General features: G+C 54.2%; 2 protein-coding genes across 3 annotated transcripts in view; both read left to right on the top strand.

Annotated features, from left to right (window-relative positions):
- The window catches only part of LOC136942710 (zinc finger SWIM domain-containing protein 8-like), a 64,988-nt gene extending 62,889 nt beyond the window's left edge, over window positions 1-2,099 (top strand). Inside the window, exon 14 of the mRNA XM_067235679.1 lies at window positions 2,072-2,099. Within this exon, the coding sequence (XP_067091780.1) occupies window positions 2,072-2,099 (28 nt within the window). The remainder of the gene's footprint in view (window positions 1-2,071) is intronic.
- Window positions 2,100-5,568: 3,469 nt separating this feature from the next.
- On the top strand, window positions 5,569-23,548 carry ndst2a (N-deacetylase/N-sulfotransferase (heparan glucosaminyl) 2a). Of its 2 annotated transcripts, XR_010876668.1 has the most exons (15): window positions 5,569-5,615; window positions 11,192-13,070; window positions 17,788-17,875; window positions 18,099-18,253; window positions 19,573-19,758; window positions 20,253-20,381; window positions 20,829-21,011; window positions 21,222-21,318; window positions 21,400-21,523; window positions 21,650-21,824; window positions 21,977-22,147; window positions 22,295-22,404; window positions 22,562-22,664; window positions 22,833-23,185; window positions 23,276-23,548. XR_010876668.1 is itself a non-coding variant. In XM_067236497.1 (14 exons), exons 2-14 carry the CDS (start codon window positions 12,018-12,020, stop codon window positions 22,956-22,958), a joined length of 2,700 nt encoding a protein of 899 aa, XP_067092598.1. In that variant the 5' UTR covers window positions 5,569-5,615; window positions 11,192-12,017; the 3' UTR covers window positions 22,959-23,548. The 2 variants fall into 2 exon arrangements, 1 of the variants encoding a protein (XP_067092598.1); XM_067236497.1 differs by having other exon boundaries at window positions 22,833-23,548.
- Window positions 23,549-23,759: the final 211 nt, after the last annotated feature.

Raw genomic sequence — 23,759 nt, 5'->3', positions numbered from 1 at the left:
GGTGGACTAATGTGCAGGAATGGAGCCCAGCTGGCCGAGGTACGAGTCCCAGAGCAGGGCCCTGCTTCTCCCGGGCGCAGAGCTCGGCTCTTGTTTTGGCTCGCCTACCTGGTTGATGGGATTTACCCTTATCACTGATCCTTGTCACCGCTGCTTTCTTAGCTGGTAGTTTCAATCTCCCCTCTCGGGAGCCACTGTGCCCTGCATGCCTGTCTCTCTCTCTCTCTCTCTCCCTTCTTCCCAGCCTCCTCCTGGGCAAATACACTCTGCATTCCCCCTGATTTGTCTTGGCTCCCTTGGAATGATACGCAGTCTGTAATTGAAAAGCTGGAGTTTTCTCTTCCATTCGCTTTTGCTAGAAATGTCGACTTTTTCTTTCCTCTCAACTCTCACTTGCTCTCTTCCCCCCCCCCCCCCCCCCGTTCCTTACGTTCTTGGGTCTTCTGTCCGTCTGTTGGTTCTTTCCACTCTTTCTTTCCGTCTCGTCTCTTTTTGTCTCTCTTCGCTCCGCCCTTCCTGACCTGTCAGCGTGCTGTGTGTGTTTGAACGTGGCCCTCCTTCACAGTGACACGACCAGGGGCCACTTGATGGGTTGGGTTTCAGATGAGTGCTCCAGGTAACACTGTCAATATTGTGACACCTCCTCTTCCCCCTCGCTCTCACCCCGCCAGACGGCCGTGTGGGCTCTCTCTCTCTTTCAATTGCTCTCGCTCTCCCCTCCTCTCTCTTTTCCTCCCTCTCTGTCTCCTACTCCGTCTCTCTCTCTTCCTCTCTCTCTCTTCCTCCCTCTCTCTCTCTCTCTCTCTCTCTTCCTCCCTCTCTCTCTATCTCTCTCTTCCAGGACGCCAGGCTGGTGTGCCACGCAGCAGCACAGCTCGACGGATGGGCGGACTAATGAAGTGCCATCTCTAATCTTTAAATATTTATTCTGCTTTAATGAGGCCGATTATCTTTTGAATAGTTTTTCTCTCTGGGAGACTTCGTGATGGAGCCTCCTCGGCTTTCTATTCCTCCCTTTCTTTTTTCTCCCAATCTTTTTTTTCCTCTTTTGTCTTCTCTCTCTCTCTCTTTCAGTCTCTGCCTTGACAAGCAGCCGTCTCCAGCTCTCATTTCTCTCCTCTCCTGCCCCTGCTTTATAGATTGATGTCTGTGTGGTTTGTTTTTCCACCATTTCTATCCAGAAGTTGAACTGAACTGAACTGTTCCAGTCATCGACAGGCTAACAAGTGTGTGCTGCCAGACACACATTTACAGGCAGCAGATAAGGAAGTGGTCATACACGCACACCTCTCTGTCTCTCTCTCTCACTGCTTGTTCGTTTCTGGTTCCCCTTCTCGCGTCCCTGTTAACCCGCTTCCACCAACGCATTTTGGGTGCTGGTTACCGTGACCAACAAGACCAACACAATCCTTCCTGAAAATGTGTTTATTTTATTGATGAAACTGCTAATTTGTAAATTTGCTCCGACTTTTCGATAACCTAGCTAGCAGTGCAGTGCAAACACTAGTTGCTGCAATTTATGATAATCCTATCAAATGAGTGAAATGAAAAAACACAATTGTTATGATATATTGAGCCTATATTTAAAACAAATGTAATACACAAGCATTATACAGCAAAAGCTGATATAATGTTGCGCTGATAATGCCAGTGTTGTCATACTGCTGCGAGGCCAGGGTATTGCGCAATAGCCAAGAAATCCCGCATCTCAACCTCGCGTTCTTCGGATTGATAAACAGCCTTTAGACGGGCTCTGCTTTGTGTTTGGCGCTGCCGTGCTAGCGTTGCTGGTAAAGATGACACGCATACAGTGACGTAACGACGTGGCTCTGTGGTGGCTCTCCAGCCCGTGGAAAAGCAAACCGGTTCTTAAAAGGCTCCCAAATTGAACCAGCTCCGAACCGGCTCTAGCACCAGCTCCGAACCAGCTCCCGGTTCACTTTGGTGGAAAGGGGGTACGAGTGCCAGGTTGTACTAGATAACTTTGCCTCACGATCCAGCGCCGCCATACACAGTGGTCGACAGTAATTCTGTGCTCTTATCAGTTGTGAGCCCCCTGTCCGGCCCTCAGTGCTGTTCAGGGAGAGATGGAGATCTGAATCGCTGGGTTATTGTCCGTGTGGTCCCTGGCAGGGAGCTTTAAATGAACTCTGTTTTATGAACTGTCTTGTCCTTTGAGCTGAAGACCGGGGCTGTAAACCGACCTGTCCATTCCTAATAACCGTACGGTACTCGTGTATGAAACAGATCAGCAAATGGACTGGGGGTTTTCAAGATGTCGGTTGAATGAGATGCCATACCGCCACCAATGGAAAAGCTGGATAGCTCGTTCAATAGGAAGGAACTTGGAAAATATCCCACCATTGTCCCCGAGCTTATCTGAGTTCAAGAGACCCTTTCAGCCTGCAGGGAGGGAGAAGAGAGAGAGAGAGGCCCTTTTAAGTGTCTACCCTACACTTAGATCAAGTCATACCCAAAATACACCATCACACGGGTTCAGCTCTCATGCAACGTTGTATTGTGTGTCTCGTCTCGCCGAACGACGTCGTTCGAGATCACTCAACAAGGGGTCGAGAATATCTGGGGTGGGGGGGGGGGGGCGGGGTGGAGAGACAGAATGTGCAAAAGACAACCAACGTGGCTCTCTCATCTGTGTCTCTTCATGTTGGCTTGTCAAACCAGGCTCGGCAGCCTGACAGGCCGGCCAGCGCCCCCTCCCCAGGGGAGGGAGGGCGGGCGGGCGGAGAGGGGGCGGGGGTAGGGTTGCCTTCCGGAATTTTGATGGTCAGCGGCATTCAGGGCCCGTGACCCCTGAGGGCGCAGAGGAGAAAAGGGTGAGGAGGAGGAGGAGGAGTTGTTGTTTCTTTTTCTTTCTTGTCTTTGTCGTCGTCCCCCGCCACCCCCCTCCTTCCCCCCCCCCCCACACACACACACACACACCCTTTATCTGCCTTTTGGTTGAGAAGGCAAACACAGCGCCTGTCGGACCCCCTCCGGGTTCCTAAAGTGGACGGTCGGCAGGCGCAGCGTCCGATCATTACTAACCTGCCGTCCAGAGATCCGGGCTCAATCGACCAGCAATCAGGAGTCATTACCTCTGGCTGGGTGAATTACACACTCGCGCGCGCGTGACTCCTCTCAATGGAAATGATTAGAGTCTGGCTCGGTCTGTAACTGAATCTGAACACGGCTCCATTCTGCTGTGACTGGAGACTCATTTAACAGTGCTTCTGGGTGAAGCATCAGCTCTCGACCGTGTTGCACCAGCCCTGTCCCATGGTACAGGCTCAGAGGGGGGGCTGCTCTAAGACCTCGGATTCCCTCCAGCTATGGTCTTTGCAAACAAACCCAAGTCCGGGGGTTCAAAGTTCACTCCTGATTGGCCGGGATGCCTCAGTAGTGGAAGCAGCAGTGGGTGCAGCACAAACACACACCTGTGGCAGAGGGAATAAAGCAGCCCTGGGGCCTCTGACAGACACACACACACCCACCGCCCTCCCCCAAAGCCTCTAATGCTGGCTTCAAAGGAACGCACACGGCCCTGTTTGTTACTGCGGGTAGATCTCCCCCTGCTGGTGGGAGAGAGGAACTACACCCCCCCGGACTGACTTCATCGGTTTTCCCCTAAAGGTTGACTTTACACACTGATCTAAGGGTCGGATTTGAATTGCATCAATGATGAAGATTGAGCTCGAATAGTTTACTAAGCAGGTCTGGCATCTTTAGGATGAAAGCTGCTGATTAGAGCTGTGGAATGTGTGGCACTGCCCCCTCCCCCCCCCCAAACACACACACACACCCACCATTATGGGCCCAGGGTCGGAGTTCATTTGGGGGGGGGGGGGTTAGGACTACAGCCAGGTGCTGCTGCCATCGCATAGCTCAGCACAGCTGCTAGTGTTCAAATGGTGTGTTTGTGTTGTGTGTGTGTGTGCGTGTGTGTGTGTGTGTGTCTACCAGATCTCTTAAAGCATGCATCATTAACATAATGTTGTCGAAATCTTGTCCAAACCGCCTTGCTGGCAGTGAGAACAGCGTTATTTTCCCCGTCTGCCAACATGTGGTTTGTCTCCCATATTCAGCACAGTCAAAAGAGTCATTTGAAATGTCATCACCAGAGTCTATAGGCTAACTGGGCTTCAAAAAATGAACATCCATCCATGCCTCTTTTGATTTGAAGGGCTCTCTCTGATTGAAGAGTTATCAGGGACGTTCCAGCCCATCTGGTTTGTCGGAAGGAAGCTTGTTTTCCCCCCATCATGCTTGCTTGCTATTTGCATAACCTATCTTGTCAATATGTGGCCAAATGGAGAAAAGGGTTTGCGTGTGAAAGCGAGGGATGTACGGAGAGCGAGGAATGGAGAGACGGAGGGGGGGGGGGCGGTGGGGGAGACGGAGAGAGAGTCGTTTTAGCGAACACTGTCAAGGGAAGCTGGCCAGGTCTGTGTGTTCCAGACGGATGGGCGTTCGTTCAGAGAGGACTTGTTAAATTGTTTGTTCTTGATGCGGGCTGCAGACACACACACACACACCCACACTAATACACGTTTGCTCAAAAGTTAATTGTCAGTCTCTCATACACAAACACACTGAAACAGATTCACTTAAAAGTTAATAGTCGCTCTCTCTCTCACACACGCGCGCACACACAAACACACCGAAACCCTTTTCTGTGTGCCCTGTTGGACTTTGACAAATGGACACCCACCTGCAGCCTTACTGGCTCTCCTGGTCTAGACTGCTTCTGTCTAAGGCCATGGGGGGTGAGGGCGTCTCATTCCACATCCCCCTCCCTCTACCCCTCCTCATGCAGTCAAAGCCTGCCTGCCGCAGCTGTTTACAGACCCTGGATTTACATCTGCCACAAGCACCTCAGGGCCAGAGGCAAGAGACCAGGTCAGGCTAGACTAGGCTAGTTCAGGGGCCAGACGACTAGACCAGACTAGACCAGACCAGACCATTCCAGGGCCAGACAGGACTAGGCCTGAAGGAGAAGCCCTTGTGGGACCTGTTCTAGTCATGTTCTGGGTTAGGCCAGCCCAGGGACTATTTTCATCAAGTGTGCTTTAAAGACAGCAGTCTGGAGATGTGCTACGCTGGAGGGAGATGAATGAAAACGGCCTTGGTGTGAAATGTGCAGTGACTGGCTGGCTTCCTTCTCTCTCTCTCTCTCTCTCTCTGTCTCTCTCTCTGTCTCTCTCTCTGTCTCTCTCTCCCCCTCTCTTCCCTTCCGTCTATCCCTCTCGTCTCTCCCTCCTTCACTCACACACTCACGCCACCATCTCACACACACACACACACACACACGTCATTGGACTTTATGGTCCAGGCTCTGCACCAGACTCCAGGCTAGATTCTGTCTTAAATGTCAGCAATAAAGTCAGGCAGATTGACGGAGGAACCCTGGGAGTATCAGGGTCGTGTCCGGGGTTAAACTCTTCTCCCATGATGCCCGGCGGCTGGTTTTTGATGGCGACAGACGCACAGTTTTGATCTAGATGCTCTGAAATGACGCACCTCATCTCGACCCGAGATATCTAATCATGTCTCTCCGTCTCTGTCTTCCTCAGGTTTTGACCTTGACAGATTGGAGAAAGCAGAGCTGCTGTTTTTAGGTGAGATTTATTTGCTTGTCTTGGTTGACCTCTATACGTGGAACACAGGCTTGGAGCCTTACTGAACCAGGGCCACGGCACTTTCCTTCTTTCTGTCTCTTCCTCCTTCTCTTCCCACCCCCCCCCCCTCTGCCTGCGTGTTATTAAAAAGCGATGTCGGGCCCCCTCGCTGTCACTCCCATTTGTTTTGACATTTTAACGGCTGTATTATTTAACACAACACTGTCATCTCCACAGCTCCTAAGCATGTCCATCTTAACCCATCTCTCTGTCTCTCTCCCTCCCTTTCTTTCTCGCCCTCTCTCTTCCTCTCCGTCTCACTTCCTCGCCCTCCCTCTCTCTCTCCATCTCTTTTGCTCTATCTCCCTCCCTCGGTCTCGCTCTCCCTCCCTTTCTCTCTCGCCCTCTCTCTTCCTCTCCATCGCTCCCTTTCTCTCTCTCCCTCTCTCTTGCTCTATCTCCCTCTCTCTCCCTCCCTTTCTCTCTCTCTTCCTCTCCCTCTCTCTCCCTCCCTTTCTCTCTCAACCTCTTTTCCTCTCTCTCACCTTCTCGCTTCCTCTCCCTTTCCTCGCCCTCCCTCCCTCGGTCTCTCTCTCTCGCTCCCTTTCTCTCTCACCCCTCTCTCTCCCTCTCGCTCCCTCTCTCTCTCTCTCTCTCTACCAGCCTCTCTCTTCCTCGCCCCCCCTCTCTCTCTCCATCTCTTTTGCTCTATCTCTCTCTCCCTTTCTCTTTCACCTTCTCGCTTCCTCTCCCTCTCCTTTTCTCGCCCTCCCTCCCTCGGTCTCTCTCTCCCTCCATTTCTCTCTCGCCCTCTCTCACTTCCTCTCCTCTCTCTCTCTCTCTCGCTCCCTTTCTCTCTCACCCTCTCTCTTCCTCTCCCTCTCGCTTCCTCTCCCTCCATCTCTCTCAGCCTCTCTCTTCCTCGCCCTCTCTCTCCCTCTCGCTTCCCCTCCTCACTCCCTCTCTCAAGCTCTTCACCTTCTCTCTGTTTCCGTCTCTACCTCTCTTCCATCCAGCGTACCCACTCTCTGTTCCATTCAGCAGGGTTACTGTTGCTACACGCCAGCGCGGCAAACACAAGAGACGCACGTCAGAAATAGGCCAGGGCTCGGCTGTCTAGCTCAACCCGGTTCAGTCAATAGCAGCGGGGGCGCTTCCGGACCCAACCCTATCCCCCCACCACCCCTATCCCCCCACCACCTCCACCCCTATCCCCCCACCACCACCACCCCTATCCCCCCCACCACCACCACCCCTATCCCCACCACCACCACCCCTATCCCCCCCCCCACCACCACCACCCCTATCCCCCCACCACCACCACCCCTATCCCCCCCCCCACCACCTCCACCCCTATCCCCCCACCACCACCACCCCTATCCCCCCCCCACCACCACCACCCCTATCCCCCCCCCACCACCACCACCCCTATCCCCCCCACCACCACCACCCCTATGCCCCCACCACCACCACCCCTATCCCCCCCCCACCACCACCACCCCTATCCCCCCCCCACCACCACCCCTATCCCCCCCCCCACCACCACCACCCCTATGCCCCCCACCCCCACCGTGGCCCAGCGGTTACGCAAAGCCTGTGATGAGAGTGTGACGCTTAGATGGCGTCTATCATGTGATGCTTGCGAACGAACACTTCCTGCGTGGGTGTCTAGATTTCAAAGCCCCCCCCCCCCATGACTCTCTCACACACTTCAGGATTGTGAAAGGAGGAACCTCAGCTGGTTCTGCTGCTGCTGTAGTTGTTGCATTTGAAGTCCTCTCAAGCGGGCTAGCTTTGGTTAGCTCTTGACTATCTCACCCCCTGCAGTGGAAAGTAGGTAGGCAGGATGAGGAGGTGGTGACTTAGGAAGGCCTAATTGCGCTTCAGGTGAACACTTTGTGGGGCTCAACACACACACACACCACCAGACACACACACACACTCTCCGCCAGACACCCACACACCACCAGACACACACACACACACTCTCCGCCAGACACCCACACACCACCAGACACACACACACTCTCTGCCACACACCCACACACCACCAGACACACACACACCGCCAGACACTCACACACCACCAGACACATACACACACACCACCAGACACATACACACACACCACCAGACACACACACACCGCCAGACACTCACACACCACCAGACACACACACACCACCAGACACATACACACACACCACCAGACACATACACACACATCACCAGACACATACACACACATCACCAGACACACACCACACTCAATCTCGTCTCCTCCCCGGCCACCTAGCCCGTCAGCTCCGCCCCCGCCACAGGACCCCACCCCGTGTTGTTCTGTGACTGATTTCCTCCTTATTTCCTCCTCGCCCCCTCTCAAGGGGAAGTGGTCAGTGTATGTCTGTGTGTGTGTCCGTCCCCCAGGACGTTCTCAGGCTCTATAAATAGCAGGACTGGTTCCTGTTTCAGGATGCTGCTGTGGGCCCTCCTCTGCCCTCAGCCTGCAGACCCCGGGTCAGCCTGATGGATGAGAGATAGGGCTGGGCTGGGGAGGGAGAGGGTCTACTGGCACTGCAGACCGGGGCGCTGGGGCTCTCACTGGCATGTGTGTGGTGTGTGCGTCGGTGCGCATGGGTGTGTCTGTGTTCGTCTGTGTGTGGCGCTGTGTGTGTGTGTGTGTGTGTGTGTGTGTGCGTCTACTGTATGTGCTTGTGTGTGTGTGGATGAAGGTGGGTGGAATTCTTTCTCCCAAGAGTTGGTCTTCATTCCTTCCTTCATTCTCCATCTATCATTGTTCAGCCACACACACACACGCGCGCGTCTCTTTCTCTGCCGCCGTGTTTTCCTCCCCTCCTGTTTAGATCTGTCAAGGTGCCTTTGCTAGAGAGCTAGGGCTTAGTTAGTACTTCTGAGAGAAAAATGATCCTTTAAGTGCTGCTGGGAAACGTAGCACTGCTCCCGTGGCTGACATTGATCATGTCAGAGGAAACTTTGATAGATTGTGGGATCCTGTTTAGGAAGCGAGGCGGCACGCGTATGACTTTTCTGTGTGTGTGTGTGTATGTAAGGACGCGCGCGTGTGTGTGTCCGTCCAAACATGTTTGTTTAGCCCCGTGTGGGAGACACGGTATCAGCACTTCCCGAGTCGCAGACCCCACAGTGTGTGTGTGTGTGTGCGCGTGTGGGTGTGTGGCTGCTTATTTTGGTCTCAGATCTGTGTACTCAGGTGTGTGAGTTGATGTGAATTATTCATGCCATTCCCTGCTCGTGGTCTAGTCCAATAGGACGCAGCATGTGAGCCGACCCTCTACAGGTGTCTACAGTGCCTCTATACAGGCTCTCCACTGGCTGCTGCCATGCCCCTGCTATTCCCCAGTTTACTAACACACTGACACCTCTCAGTTCTCTCTCATGGCATTGACTTCCCAAGCATCCGAGCCCCCCCCCCCACCCCCACACCTACACACACAGAGAAGCACTCTCCCGCACACGCCCCCACACTGTGAGTTGTGCAAAGCAGTAAAGACCGTGTGTTGGGGGGGCGACATGAGACGACCGACTGAGTGGACATGAGAGACAAGCCCTTGACTGGACATGAGAGACAAGCCCCTGACTGGACATGAGAGACAAGCCCCTGACTGGACATGAGAGACAAGCCCCTGACTGGACATGAGAGACAAGCCCCTGACTGGACATGAGAGACAAGCCCCTGACTGGACATGAGAGACAAGCCCCTGACTGGACATGAGAGACAAGCCCCTGACTGGACATGAGAGACAAGCCCCTGACTGGACATGAGAGACAAGCCCCTGACTGGACATGAGAGACGACCCCCTGACTGGACATGAGAGACGACCCCCTGACTGGACATGAGAGACGACCCCCTGACTGGACATGAGAGACGACCCCCTGACTGGACATGAGAGACAAGCCCCTGACTGGACATGAGAGACGACCCCCTGACTGGACATGAGAGACGACCCCCTGACTGGACATGAGAGACGACCCCCTGACTGGACATGAGAGACGACCCCCTGACTGGACATGAGAGACGACCCCCTGACTGGACATGAGAGACGACCCCCTGACTGGACATGAGAGACAAGCCCCTGACTGGACTCTCCAGCTGGAGCATGGTTGACGTCTCGGGTCAGAGTCTCGCTGTCACACCTGTAACGCTATCTTGGAGTTACTGCACAGCTATTCTGGGAGCCATGAGAACAAGTACTCCAGGGAGAGGGAGGGGAGGGAGTGTGTGAGAGAGGGAGAGAGAGAAAGGGAGGGAGGGAGAGAGAGAGTGAGAAGGAAAGGGTGGGAGGCTGCAGTGATGGTCTGAGTATGGGGGAGGGGGCCGGGGGCAGGTGATGGGGTCACAAGGCGCTGATCAGAGCAGTTGAATACATAGCAGACATGAATTTATACGTCAGAGGAACTCTTTATACGAGTTATACGTCACATACTTCCTGTACATGTGACTTACTTCAGCGTGTGCTCCTCTGGATGTTTGTCATGTGATACCAAACTAAACCCCTCCCAAAAAGTTTGGAAACGTTATTTTGGTCGATTATTCCTCCTCTCAATAATACCAATTGGTATTGTATTTTATATCATTGGAAAGCCTGATTAGTCACCTTGACACCGAGGTACGACTTGTAAGGATCGTGCATTCGTGGAACGAGCAACACAGCTAACCGTGTGGGTAGCGGCCCCAAAAAAATTGCACGACCCTTACAAGGATCGTGCAATTTGACTGGGGTAAAGGTGACTAATCAGGCATTCCAACGATATAAAATACAATACCAGTTGGTATTATTGAAGGGGAGGAATAATCGACCGAAATAACGTTTCCAAACTCTTTTTGAGGAGTTTATATCAAACAATTATTATGTATTTGAAAGTAGTTGGTATTATAATATTTTTGTTGGACTCGCCTGTAAGTGAGGGGTTTGTGTTGAAATGGATGTGGTTTGTGTTCAGTGTTCCTCAGGTGTGTTCGAGGGTTAAGGTCTGGCCTCGCAAATGGAGTTGCCCACGACCATGTCACATAGCCGAGCCATCTAAGGTGACAAGCTTTAGTTGATGCGCTTGAAGTTATTCCGTCACCCTTATTATCTGTTTCTGTATTAGTATTGCGTGCGCACTCACATGGTGGTTATTTAGGCCTCAATCTCCCGTTTTCTATGCAAATGTTTCCTCTTCCTAATCAGATGTGATGGCATGTTGATTATGGCGCCCCAGTTCACCCCACAGCACCTTACCCTGCTAATGCTGCTCTGTGCTGTCCTGATGGCCGCATTATGGTGATGAGGCCTCTAAATTCGTCTCCAGAACATGGAGTGTGATCTGAAGTGCACTAACCTCTATACGCCCCCTCCCTCCCTCTCTTCTCTACCCCCCCCCCCTTCTCTACTCCCTTCTCTCTTGCTCTCCCTCTCTTCTCTACCCCCCCCCCCTCCCTTCTCTACTCCCTCCTCTCTTCTCTACCCCCCCCCCCCTCTCTTCTCTACCCCTTCTCTCTCGCTCTTCCTCTCTCCCTCCCTCCCTCTCTCTCTCCCCTCATCCCCTCTTCCCAGGCGCGTAGTCTTCGTCCGCCCCCGAGATGAGCGGTCTGGGCCTCCACGGGGGGCCGTCTTCAGGGCTGAGCCCCAGCCCCGGCAACCCCCAGCCCCGACGCTGCTGAAACACACACACTCACGAGAGAGCTGGGAGACGGAGCGACGCGCGCACACATCCGCACACAGACAGCCGGAGTGGCCGACACACACCGCACTCTCCTGATAACGTCTGTGTTTACGTGTGAACGAAGGAGCGCTCCGGTGTTCGGTGACGGGAGAAAGAGGAGAGAAACTGCTGATCCGCAGAGAGAGAGAGAGAGAGAGGAAGGGAGGGAGTAGAAGAGGCGGAGGAGGAGGAGTGCGAGGAACGCACAGAGAGAGAAACCCAATCCTCTTAGGTAGCCGTGCCGAGTGAAAAACCGAGCAAGACAGAGTGCGAGGGAGAGAGAGAGAGAGAGAGAGAGAGAGAGAGCGAGCGAGGGGGAGGAGGAGAGGGAGCCCGGAGGCCAATCCAGACTGCGTGAGTCAGAGCAGGCTGCCTGCTGGCGAGCGAGCTGGTTCCTCCGTTCCCTCCATCGCGGCGGCGTTTCGTCCAGAGAGGTGTAGAGAGAGAGCGGCGGGGTCCACAGGTGCCGAGTCATGGGCTATGGGGGCCATGGTGACCTAGCGTAAATGGCTATTCCTCAGCACAGCTTAGTGCCACTGTCTGCTGCTCACTCCTCCTCCCCTTCTTCCTCCTCCTCCTCCTCCTCCCGAGCCCCCGCCCCCCTCCGCCGCCGTGCCCCGCTGCTGGTGCCCCGCCTCCTTTGCCCTGCCGCCGCCGACCCCGCGCCCGCCGTCGGCCATGTTGGGAGTGGGCGTGTGGAAGCTGGTGCGCGGCGTCCGCCAGCTGGAGCTGCACCGGCTCATCCTGGCGCTCATCCTCTTCTGCCTGCTCTCCATGGCCTGCCTGGCCTACTACGTCAGCAACAGCCCCAAGATCAAGGAGGCGCCCCCCCTGCCCTTCAGTGACTGCGGCGGGGGCCCCGCGCTCGCCGCGGGGGCAGGCGCCGGAGGCGGCCCGGGAGGCCAGCGGACGCCCCTCTTCGTGCCGCCGCGCTCGGGCCGCCCGCGGCCCGTCAAGGCCGTGGACAACTCGCGGACGGAGCCGGTGGTGCTTGTGTTCGTGGAGAGCATCTACTCGCAGCTGGGCCAGGAGATCGTGGCCATCCTGGAGTCGAGCCGCTTCCGCTACCGCACGGAGATCGCCCCGGGCAAGGGCGACATGCCCACGCTGACGGAGCGCAACCGCGGCCGCTACGCGCTCGTCATCTACGAGAACGTGCTCAAGTATGTCAACCTGGACGCCTGGAACCGCGACCTGCTGGACAAGTACTGCGTGGAGTACGGCGTGGGCGTGGTGGGCTTCTTCAAGGCCAACGAGAACTCGCTGCTCAGCGCCCAGCTCAAGGGCTTCCCCCTCTTCCTGCACTCCCACCTGGGCCTGAGGGACTACCGCATCAACCCCAACGCCCCGCTGCTTTACATCACCCGGCCCAACGAGGTGGAGGCGGGCCCCCTGCCGGGCGACGACTGGACCGTCTTCCAGTCCAACCACTCCACCTACGAGCCCGTCCTGCTGGCCAGCACCAAGTCGTCGGAGGCGCTGGCCCACCTGGGCCCCCTCCGCGCGGTCCACGCCACCGTGGTGCAGGACCTGGGCCTGCACGACGGCATCCAGCGGGTGCTGTTCGGCAACAACCTCAACTTCTGGCTGCACAAGCTGGTGTTTGTGGACGCCATCGCCTACCTGACGGGGAAGAGGCTGTGCTTGTCGCTGGAGCGCCACCTGCTGGTGGACGTGGACGACATCTTCGTGGGGAAGGAGGGCACCCGCATGAAGGTGTCGGACGTGGAGGTAGGTCTGCCTCTCTTTCGGTCCCTTTTTAATACACGTCTCTTCCCCACGCGCAGTTTCTCTCTCGTTAAGTCAGCTGTTTTGTCCTCGTCTACTCCCTTAGACAGGTAGACCGTGCCCTTTGTTTTACCCGACTTCAACGAGCCAGACTTGCTTAGCAATTCTAGAAAGTTCCAGTAAAAACAAGCCCAGCCTGGCCATTGAGCTTTTGAAGTAAGCACCAGCCTTTGTGCCCAGAAAAGAACGATTGATTTCCAGCGAGATTGTCAGTAAGGTGCATCTAGCTGGTGAATCGCACAGCCATTTATTATTGTTGTCATTAGCAGCCTGTCTCAGCCGCCGTTAGCCTCCGTGGGCCGACGTTTTCTCGTTAGCCTGTCGCCATGAATCCAGTAAATCGCACGTGCTGCCTACTCCACTCTGAGGAAAACCACCGCCGGACGACTTTAGACAACTCCCCTCCGCACGCACACACACCCACACACACACACACAACCACCCTCAGCCCTTTCCCTCCAGGCAAGCCTGGACCCGAGCCTTATTTGAAGTGACAAAAGCGTGAGAGTCCCACTCTACATCACAACCCCTCTTAATGGGTTCGCCTCTCCGCGGGCCCCGGCCTCCACCACTGCCTTCTGGGGCCTGCGTCAGCAGTTTGTGCCAAGCACATGAAGAGGAAGTGGGGCGGGGGGGGAGAGAGGGGGGGAAGGAGCAGTGTTGCCTGGAGGGGCAACTCTGCCAAATGCATCCAACTAAATTAGTACAATTAATTGGAATAGTAAGAGGAGTGGTGAGTGCTCCGCCATGGCAACAAGAAGGCAACGTGAAGGAGGGTTGAAGGGGGTGGGGTTAACTCGACACTTCAGCACAGCAAAAAGGGTTAGGCTGATGAGAGTGGGTCGCCTGTTCCCAGAAATGGAGGGGGGAGGGGGAGGCCTCCCAACCTCCCACACTCCCTCAAGTCAATCAAGCAGTTAATTAGCTTGTGCTGTCCTTCGTTTCCTCTGACAGCATTGCCATCGGTCTGGTTTAGCATACAAGTGCGTTAGAGAGTGGACGGGGATCGAATAAGGCACTTCCAATGTGTTGAGTCATCACTGTGACCTATGGGACACAACTGGATAATTGCTTCAGGGGTGATTGTATATGACTCAGAGAGCGTTCGTACAGGACTAGCATGCGTGCTCCCCAGCCCCGTCCACGCTTTAAACGAGGAGAACCACGTTAACGCCACGTAAATGTCTCATCCTCCGGGGAACGATGGAGACGCCGGGCGCGGTCTCGACGACACGTCCGCCCCGAGCCACAGGACAGCGCCTCAGGCTGCAGGTCCTGTTTGCTCGCTTCTCGAACGAGCTGTCCTCCCCGGACAGGAGAGGCGACGAGTCCCTGGGGGGCCGTGAGGGACAGGGGTTACTTACCTGTTGGTGAGCTGCCACCGAGGACGCCTTCTAATCCTATTTGAGAGCCGATGTAAGGAGCAGTTTGCCGCCTGAATGAGAGGAGAGCTCGAGTGCGGTGAAAGAGCTTCGGAAGTGGGCTTGTATTGTTGAGCGATGAGGTTGTTAACTGCGTGCCAGCCCCCCCATTCATTCCTCCTTCGCGCGACTGCTCATTGAAATCCAACCACTTTTACCAAGCTGGATCTGTAATAGATTGTATTCAACGATCTAAGGGGATGTCTGTAATTAACCTGAGCTGGCATTAATAATGCGGGCAATATGTGTTTTAGCGTGCTTTAGCCTGCGAGGAGAGGGGGGGGGGGGGGCGCAGAGCCTAACACAAGCCCACGGACGTTTCACCCGGCCGTGGGCTTGTGTTAGGCTCTGCGCTTTGTGTTGCTAGCTGGTTGCCACCAGGACCCCCCTGTCATACGAGGCAGCCTTAATCAGCTCCACCAGCCAGGAGTGGCGAGGCGCACTGCAAAGCCCCGAAACAAGGCCTGACTAATGGAGGCCTAATCTTCTCTATTCTCACTCAAGGTGCAGCCTCAGCACTGACTCCTAAGTACTAAAGCTGATTTCCGCGCGCGCACACGCACACACACAGACATACAGCCCCGACTCTGTGTCCACACACAGGCAAACACTGAAGACACATACACACTCACAGACTTAAATTCACTTTTCAGTGGTCGGTTCGATCGGATTCAATAGAATATGTCGTGCAGAAGTCATGGATTTATAGTACTTGTGGGGAAATACAGTCCCCAGCCTCAACAGTAAACCATAAGAGTGGCCGGAAGGAACCGGATGTTGCTGTATTCTCACCCTGCTGTTGGGAACCACTGCTGCTGGTAATGTCATTAAGCCGCTGTACATTGAGTATCTGTAATCAGATAGGTGCTTAGTCAAATCATCCCAAATCCATCTTAGACGTCTGTTTAGAATATCAAACAAATAAAAGATCTCTCTGTGACACTTAGGGCCCCCCCCCCCCCCCCCCCGACTCCTCACCCTGTATTAGTCTTTTTATAGTTCCCGAAAAAGATTGTTCTTGAGATACCGTGTGATGTTGTTGTTCTAGTTCAGATGACGGTGATGTTGTTGTTCTAGTTCAGATGACGGTGTTGTTGTTGCTCTGTGTCTAGTTCAATACAGATCCGTTCCTTGGCACGAAACCACTGTAATACTGGTAGAACAGGGAACTTATTGTCCTTGGTTATCTGCTCCACTTACTACAGTGGTCATTATTTGTGCATCGCTTTGAATAAAAGCATCCGTTAAATGAATAAACATACTGCCGGCAAGTATGGGCTTTTGTATCAGTCTTGGAGTGCAGGGTGGACGTTGCACTGGTCCAGACATGTACCATGGTATGGATTGGACCGCACCACGTGTTTCATGGTATGATCATGGAATTGTTTCATGTAAAACGAGCCGTCGTTGGCGAAAATGCAGACTGAAGCAAATAAAAAAAGCAATTTTTTTGCGGTTCAGCAATAACACGTCTCCTAAACTGCTGGGATGACTGGAGGGAAGAGCACTCAACTAACAAGCTCAGGTAGTCTGACAGAACACCGCTTTTTACTTTGTTTGCCTGTGGATCCTATTCAGAAACACCGTCTCTGACGCAGTCAGGCAACTGCGAGCGTTTATTTTACTTGAAGAAGACTTGCCAATTGCATTTGCTGTGAATTCGTGCAGGAACACTTTTTAAACGGCTTACTAAAGAAACTTCTCATCTAGTCATCCATCTGCTCTTCAACCCCTTATAAAGCATACGCCTTATGAACCCTTTAAGGTAAATGAATGTATACGTTTATACCTTAGTATGAATTTAAGGCCCCCCATGCTGTGATTTTAAGTCTGTGCAAGTATAGCCGGGAGTGGAGAACATGTAACACAGGACTCAGACCAGTGCTGGGCTGTTAGTAAAGGTGCTGCACATCCAGCCTGTGCGGGTTCTCTTGCCCAATCTTGGGTGCCCAAGACTTATGCACAGTACTGTACGTCGTCAATGCTTTTCAACTCGCAGCACAGATGACAGAGATTTCGCAGCTCTCAAACCTGCGAGTTTGACAGGTCGACCAGATTACTGGTCCCAACCGACCCTAGCCCCCCCCCCTCCCTTGGCTCTCTGCCCACCCTTCAAGCCTCCAAAGTGGCACAGAAGTGTCTGCCTGCATGCCCCACTGGCCCCCCCACTGTGCTCCGGCTCTCTCCCCTCCGTCCTCCTCAGCGAGCACCGCACGCCTCCACCAGCATCTTCACTCGCAGTCGAGTCCAATCTGGCCTTTTTTCGGGAATGCGTGCAACGAGATAGGGTGTTGTTCAGCCCGCATCAGTGCGTGTCATCAGAACCACACCGCATCAGACAAGTGTCTCTCCTCTCTGTGTCTCGGGGGGGGGGGGGGGGGGGGGGACTTATCTGTCTGTCAGCAAACCTCAAGTCGTCCCCAGCCAGTAGACTCACACTCACCGCACACACGCGCACGCACGCGGCGTAAACACACACACATTAATCTGCAAGGTAAACAAACTGTGCATACCCTCCCGTTGTCAAGGACGGCCCCAGCCCTCCGCCCTGTATAGAGAATACGTTTGAGACAGATAGCTTCTGTCTTATCAGCCCCGGCAGCCAACCCATCTCTCAATCTACCGGCGGTGTCGGGGCGAGTGGGGAGACCAGGTGCCTATCTGGCCAGCGCAGCGCTGATATGTTGAGCCAGGAGGTAGCTATCTAAACTATCTGTCACTGTGTTGGGATTTGTGGAGTGGATGCCGCACAAACCCCACACAATTTGATCGATGAAAAGGGAATGAAACTCTGGGGCTTTTCCACAGGTGTGGTTTGCAAATCCCATTAGCGTCCATACAATGTCTCCCAAGTGGCAGCGCCTATCTCTTATTGACCTAGCTTATGTGGGCCAATAGGGTGTAAATAGGAAATGGGTTTTTATCAGTCATAGTTTGTAACACCGCTTGAGCCTGACTGTGACTTCTCCGTTTTTCTGGCGTGTTCAAGAGGTACAGTACTTTGCCATCTAGTGGTTAAACTATATGGTCCCGACTGCAACATTATACCTTCTTGCAGGATGCTTATAAGATTTAGAAAACTGAAAGTTCTGTCATAGACATTAGATTAGCCAGGGTAATGGTTCTGTGTGTAGTGCATAGTATTTGCCTTCAAAACATATAATCCGTGAATGTGCATCACCCAAGCTTTGAGGAAACATGCTTTGGCAACTGATTTATATATTTTTTTTACTTCCTAGGCCTTACTCAACACTCAGAACAAGCTGCGGACTCTGGTACCCAATTTTACCTTCAACCTGGGCTTTTCTGGAAAGTTCTATCACACAGGTATTGTGAATGTCATCATACTACAATTGCAGTAGTGCCCCTGACTTTATTTCGGGCAAGTGAACTAGATCTAGAGTTTATATATCTTGGTGTGCATCACTCCTTTAGGATCTTGGTTCTGAAAGCACCGTTGGTGCTGTAGAGGTTTACAAATTGTTACGTCAAAAAATGGTCTTCCTCTTAACGTTCTCTTCCTTCATCTTCACCCCCCCCCCCCCCCCAGGCACAGACGAGGAGGACCGGGGGGACGACATGCTCCTGCGACACAGGAAGGAGTTCTGGTGGTTCCCTCACATGTGGAGCCACATGCAGCCCCACCTGTTCCATAACGTCAGCGTGCTGGCAGAGCAAATGAGACTCAACATGCTCTTCGCCCAGGTGAGGGGGCAATGGATGCTTGATATAAACTGGTCATTCTTAATATCTCGGTATAAAACGTATACAAATATCCACTTACTTCCAAACAAGTCACTGGGGAAACATTATTATCTGGTACGTTAAAACCGAAACGAGCTGGGCTGTGAAGCTGTGCGTTTATAAGGCACAAAGTGCAATGGGAGTATCAACACGGAGCATAAAATGACCTGGAACAGAGCATTTATGGCAACACTGTCTGGGGAGAGCGAAGGTGGCACTTTATTTACGCTTCCTTCAGGGCTCTATTGAGTTCCTTCAACAAAAATTGAGCCTGATTGAATAAGCCGTAGTTTGGAAGCGGTGGGTTTGCGGCTGGTGGTTTGGGGTCGGCCCTGATTCAGAGAGCGAACGGGGCCTTAAGTGGATTGGTGGACGCCGGCCGGGGCCATGCTTCCATTCCTCCTGGTTAACGATATTGGCGTTTTCTGCTTGTTCAGGCAGCGCCTCTTGATGTACGGTAGCGTCCGCAGGGGGGGGGGCCTCCAGCGGGGGCCCCCACCCCCGTGGCTCCGTGCTCCTCCTCCTCACCGTGTGTGTTTAGAGCCGGGGGGGGAGTTGGCCGCCTGCCACGTCCCAGTAAAGATGGGTCTTATGTGCAGTGACACGCCTCCCAGACACCAAAGCTAAAGACGCCCCAAGGCTACGAGCTTCTGCTGCTGGCTTGATCGAGTGATTGGCATAGGGTAGCTGTGGGTCCCCAGTCCCCCTTTGGAGAGAGACGTGTGTGTGTGTCTACATCTGTGTGTGTGTGTGTTTGTGTGTGTGGTGAATACCAACCAGCCCTGCTCCCCTCCTCCTGGTCCTCGCCGCCTCCCAGCTCTCCCCGTGGCTGACAGTGACGGACGGTCTCTCAGAGCACTCTGGTCAGGGGAGAGAGGCGGGGGAGGAGAGGCGAGGGAGAATTGCAGAGGAATCCTTCATCACGGCTTAATGAGGCTGCAAGCATCCTCTCCTTAGCAAGGGCACACAGTCTGAGGGCCGCACTTAGCATTCCCTGCACACTTCACCGTGTGACACAGACGCACGGACGCTCGCACACAGGTTTGTCACGGTTCATAAATGCCTTTTGGTTCTCTCCGTGAGGACTAAAGACGATGCCGTTCCGTCCAAATGTGTATGAGGGGCTGTGTCGCCCCCCAGTGGAGAAGGGCCGGCAAGGTGACCAGGGCCGGCGTCGCACCATAACATCTTCCTTTTCCTCCTATCCTCCCGCTCTTGTTCCCTCTCCCTTCCCCTTCCTCTCTCTCTCTGTCCCTCCCTCCTCCTCTCCCTCCGCCCAGGAGCACGGCATCCCCACAGACATGGGCTATGCGGTGGCCCCCCATCACTCGGGGGTGTACCCCGTGCACAGCCAGCTGTACGAGGCCTGGAAGTCAGTGTGGGGCATCAAGGTGACCAGCACGGAGGAGTACCCCCACCTCCGGCCCGCCCGCTACCGCAGGGGCTTCATCCACAGTGGCATCCAGGTAAGACCCCTGTCCTCCTCCTCTCAGGCCCCCATCCTCCTCCTCCTCTCAGGCCCCCCTCCTCCTCCTCCTCTCAGGCCCCCATCCTCCTCCTCCTCTCAGGCCCCCCTCCTCCTCCTCCTCTCAGGCCCCCCTCCTCCTCCTCCTCTCAGGCCCCCCTCCTCCTCCTCCTCTCAGGCCCCCATCCTCCTCCTCTCAGGCCCCAATCCTCCTCCTCCTCTCAGGCCCCCATCCTCCTCCTCTCAGGCCCCCATCCTCCTCCTCCTCTCAAGCCCCCCTCTTCCTCCTCTTCTCAGGCCCTCCTCCTCCTCTCAGGCCCCCATCCTCCTCCTCTCAGGCCCCCATCCTCCTCCTCTCAAGCCCCCCTCCTCCTCTCCTCAGGACCCCTCCTCTTCTTCTAGCGCTCCTTGTCCTCCTCTTCCTCCTAACCTTGACTGGTTTGACATCTATTCACGGCGTCTCTCGTGGTGTGTGCTGTTCCCTCGCTCCTCCAGGTGCTGCCCAGGCAGACGTGTGGCCTCTTCACCCACACCATCTTCTATAACGAGTACCCCGGGGGCTCCAAGGAGCTGGACAAGAGCATCCGCGGAGGAGAGCTCTTCCTCACCGTGCTGCTCAACCCTGTACGCTCACACACACACTCTGGGGACAGAAACACGCACACACACTGGAGACAGAAACACACACACACACTCTGGAGACAGAAACACACACACACACACACTCTGAAGACAGACAAACGCACGCACTCAGAAGTGTGTTTCACACTGAGTGTCTCAGTGGGCCTGTGAAACACATAGTTTATAACTTTGAAGCCCAAACATTCGTGCAAATTATTCATTGATGTCAACAGAACGCAGACTGGAAGTGCCTGATTTGATTGGCTAGGTCGTCAAGTTGAAGAATCATGTCCCATGTCGGTTATGTTCAACCAGATCAGTCGAATGGGCCTTTTCAATCAAGTGCTCTCAGAAAGTGCTTTACAGAGCACTTGAGAAAATTGCCCAAATTGGCCTCACTTCCTCCACTTACCCCTGTGCCCGCATTCCCTCTCTTCCTCCCAACTCCAGATCAGCATCTTCATGACCCACCTGTCTAACTATGGCAACGACCGCCTGGGCCTGTACACCTTTGAGTCACTGGTGAAGTTTGTCCAGTGCTGGACCAACCTGCACCTGCAGACCTTGCCCCCTGTCCAGCTGGCCCAGAAGTACTTCCAGATCTTTCCAGAGGAGAGGGACCCCCTCTGGCAGGTCAGGGAACTGCTTATTTGTATATATTTTGGGGGATGAAAAATTATATCTGTAGAAAGCAGAACTGCACCTTTTCTATTGTAAGGTAAAGCTCTTGTTCCTTGCTTTGTGTCCTGTTATTGCTGTCGTTATTTAGTTTTGGTAAGTAGCAACGCAGCTAGTGAGTTTTGTTTTTGCTGAAACTGGAAGCTTGGCCTTTCTGCTCCTCAGAACCCTTGTCACGACAAGAGACACAAGGATATCTGGTCCAAGGAGAAGACGTGCGACAGGCTACCCAGGTTCCTGGTCATAGGCCCACAGAAAACAGGTCAGACACACACACACACCGTCTCTCACTGTCTCCCACTCACCCCAAGAGTGTTTTCTAACTGTGTGTGTGTGTTTTCAGGCACCACGGCCCTCCACTCGTTCCTGAGCCTCCACCCAGCCATCACCAGCAGCTTCCCAAGCCCCTCCACCTTCGAGGAGATCCAGTTCTTCAGCGGGCCAAACTACGACAACGGCATCGACTGGTAGGACCTCTTCCATCTCTCTTTCGCTCCTCTCCGCCATCTTCCTCCTGCCTCGCCTCTCTCACCTTCCTTCCTTGGTCCTCCTCACCTTCTCCCTCTCCCTCCCTCCCTCTCTGGACCCCACAGGTACATGGACTTCTTCCCCTTCCCCTCCAACGTCAGCACCGACTTCATGTTCGAGAAGAGCGCCAACTACTTCGACACAGAGGTGGCGCCCAAGCGGGTCGCCGCCCTGCTGCCCCGGGCCAAGATCCTGGCGGTGCTCATCAACCCGGCGGACCGCGCCTACTCCTGGTACCAGGTACCACCCTCCGCCCGCCACACACCAACGCAGTCGCCTGCGCTCCACCGGACGTCGCTTCCACTCTCTTAACAGCGATGGCCTTTGACCCCGGATGTGACCTGGAATCTCTGTACTCTGTCTCCCCCCCCCCCCCCCCCTTCCCCACGCAGCACCAACGAGCTCACCAGGACCCAGCAGCCATCAACCACACCTTCAGCCAGGTGGTGACGGCCGGGCCCACCTCCCCACGAGACCTGCTCATGCTGCAGAGACGCTGCCTTAAACCCGGGGCCTACGCCACGCACCTGGAGCGCTGGCTACGCCACTACCAGCCCAACCAGGTCCGCTCACACACACACAGTGTTTCAGTTTGCCTCCTCTGTGCTGGAATCAGACAGAACCTTCACTAGGGCTCCCATAGTATTTGCATCGCTGAGGAGCAGTAGTGCTGTATTGTGATGTGTGTGTGTGCGCGTGCGTGTGTTCAGATGCACATCGTGGATGGCACCCTGCTTCGCTCCAACCCTGCCCTGGTGATGGAGGGCATCCAGAGGTTCCTGGCCGTAACCCCCATCTTCAACTATACCCAGGCTCTCACGTGAGTTCATACAACCACCACCAACCTGGCAACCCACGCTTCCTCCCGTCCTCACACTCAGTGTCCTTTCTACTTTCCAAGTGTATATATATATATATATGTGTATATAGAGTATAACTGTCAATAACACAAGTGTGTGTCTGTGTTTGTCTCTCAGGTATGATGAAAGTAAAGGGTTCTGGTGCCAGAGAGTAGAAGCAGGTCGACCCAAGTGTCTAGGCAAGAGTAAAGGCAGGAAATACCCAGAGATGAGCCCCGAGGTACAGTAACCCAACACCTCTCCCCCTCCTCTAGTAATAAACATGTTGTCAGGATCATCAATGAGAGGTCCTCTTCTGACTTGTGGCCATTCTGTGCATTGGTGTGTGTCTGTGTGTGTGTGTGTCTGCGTGTGTCTGGGTGTGTGTGTCTGCGTGTGTGTGCTGCAGACGCGTGCCTTCCTGACGGAGCATTACCGCGAGCACAACATGGAGCTGCTGCGGCTCCTGAACCGCCTGGGGCAGCCTCTCCCCTCCTGGCTCCGAGAGGAGCTCCAGAGCAGCAGCTGGAGCTGAGACTGGGCCCTCCACACACACACACACACTCACACACACATACACTGTTGGGACTGGACTGGACCACACCGGGGGGGTAGAGGAAGGGGGGTGCATCCTTCACAAACACACAACCAGTCACTATAGAGGGTGGAGGAGGAGAGAGGGGGGTGGGTATGCACACCTTTTTGTTTTGGACTATGGACTCCTCCACCCGTCCCATCACTGCTGAAGCAAACAGGGTCGTGGTAAGAGGAGGGGGGGTATAATAGTCCCTGTAAGGGGGCATCTGGAAATGGACTGCTAATTGCCCCCCCCCCCCCCTCCATTATGTACAGGCCCATTGTGTTCATGAAGAACCCTGAGGTCTAACCCTGCCAACTCTTAGACTGCGACAGAGGGAAGACATAGGATGATCAAGCAGTTTCAACCCTCGGCCTGCTACAACTGGATGTGACCTAACAGGATATCCTGTGGACCTCTGAAGCGCATGAATGAATAGACCCAGGGCAAAACATCCGCGAGGAGGTGACACACACACACACACAAACTTCTCATTGCGTCAGAAGAATGATTGTAAAACATTGTACATTTTAAAAAGCTGTTGTATATTTTGGGTGAGGAGGGCGGGTGGGAAATGTGACAGAATTAGATGGTGGACCAAGCTTGACAGTGTATTGGACTGTTTTCACGACAGAGGTGTGCGAGATTGGGTGGATGGTGTGTCAATCACAGACCGAAGTCCCCTCCTCACATGTCTCCCTCTCTCTCTCTCTCTCCTGCACCTCTGCTTGTGGAGCTAGTTTGGTCTGGTGTGCTCTG

This window comes from Osmerus mordax, chromosome 5 (genome assembly GCF_038355195.1).
Source record: "Osmerus mordax isolate fOsmMor3 chromosome 5, fOsmMor3.pri, whole genome shotgun sequence".
Taxonomy (NCBI): Eukaryota; Metazoa; Chordata; class Actinopteri; order Osmeriformes; family Osmeridae; genus Osmerus; species Osmerus mordax.
Note: the sequence above shows the minus strand (reverse complement) of the source record. Positions and strands in the feature narration are given on the sequence as shown.

What these genes read in the sequence shown, in the direction of transcription:
- ndst2a (XM_067236497.1), top strand. Translation starts at nt 12,018, where the DNA reads ATGTTGGGAGTGGGCGTGTGGAAGCTGGTGCGCGGCGTCCGCCAGCTG. An exon ending in TGGAAAGTTCTATCACACAG is followed by an intron (nt 17,876 to 18,098) that starts GTATTGTGAATG and finishes CCCCCCCCCCAG; the next exon opens with GCACAGACGAGGAGGACCGG. An exon ending in AACTATACCCAGGCTCTCAC is followed by an intron (nt 22,405 to 22,561) that starts GTGAGTTCATAC and finishes TTTGTCTCTCAG; the next exon opens with GTATGATGAAAGTAAAGGGT.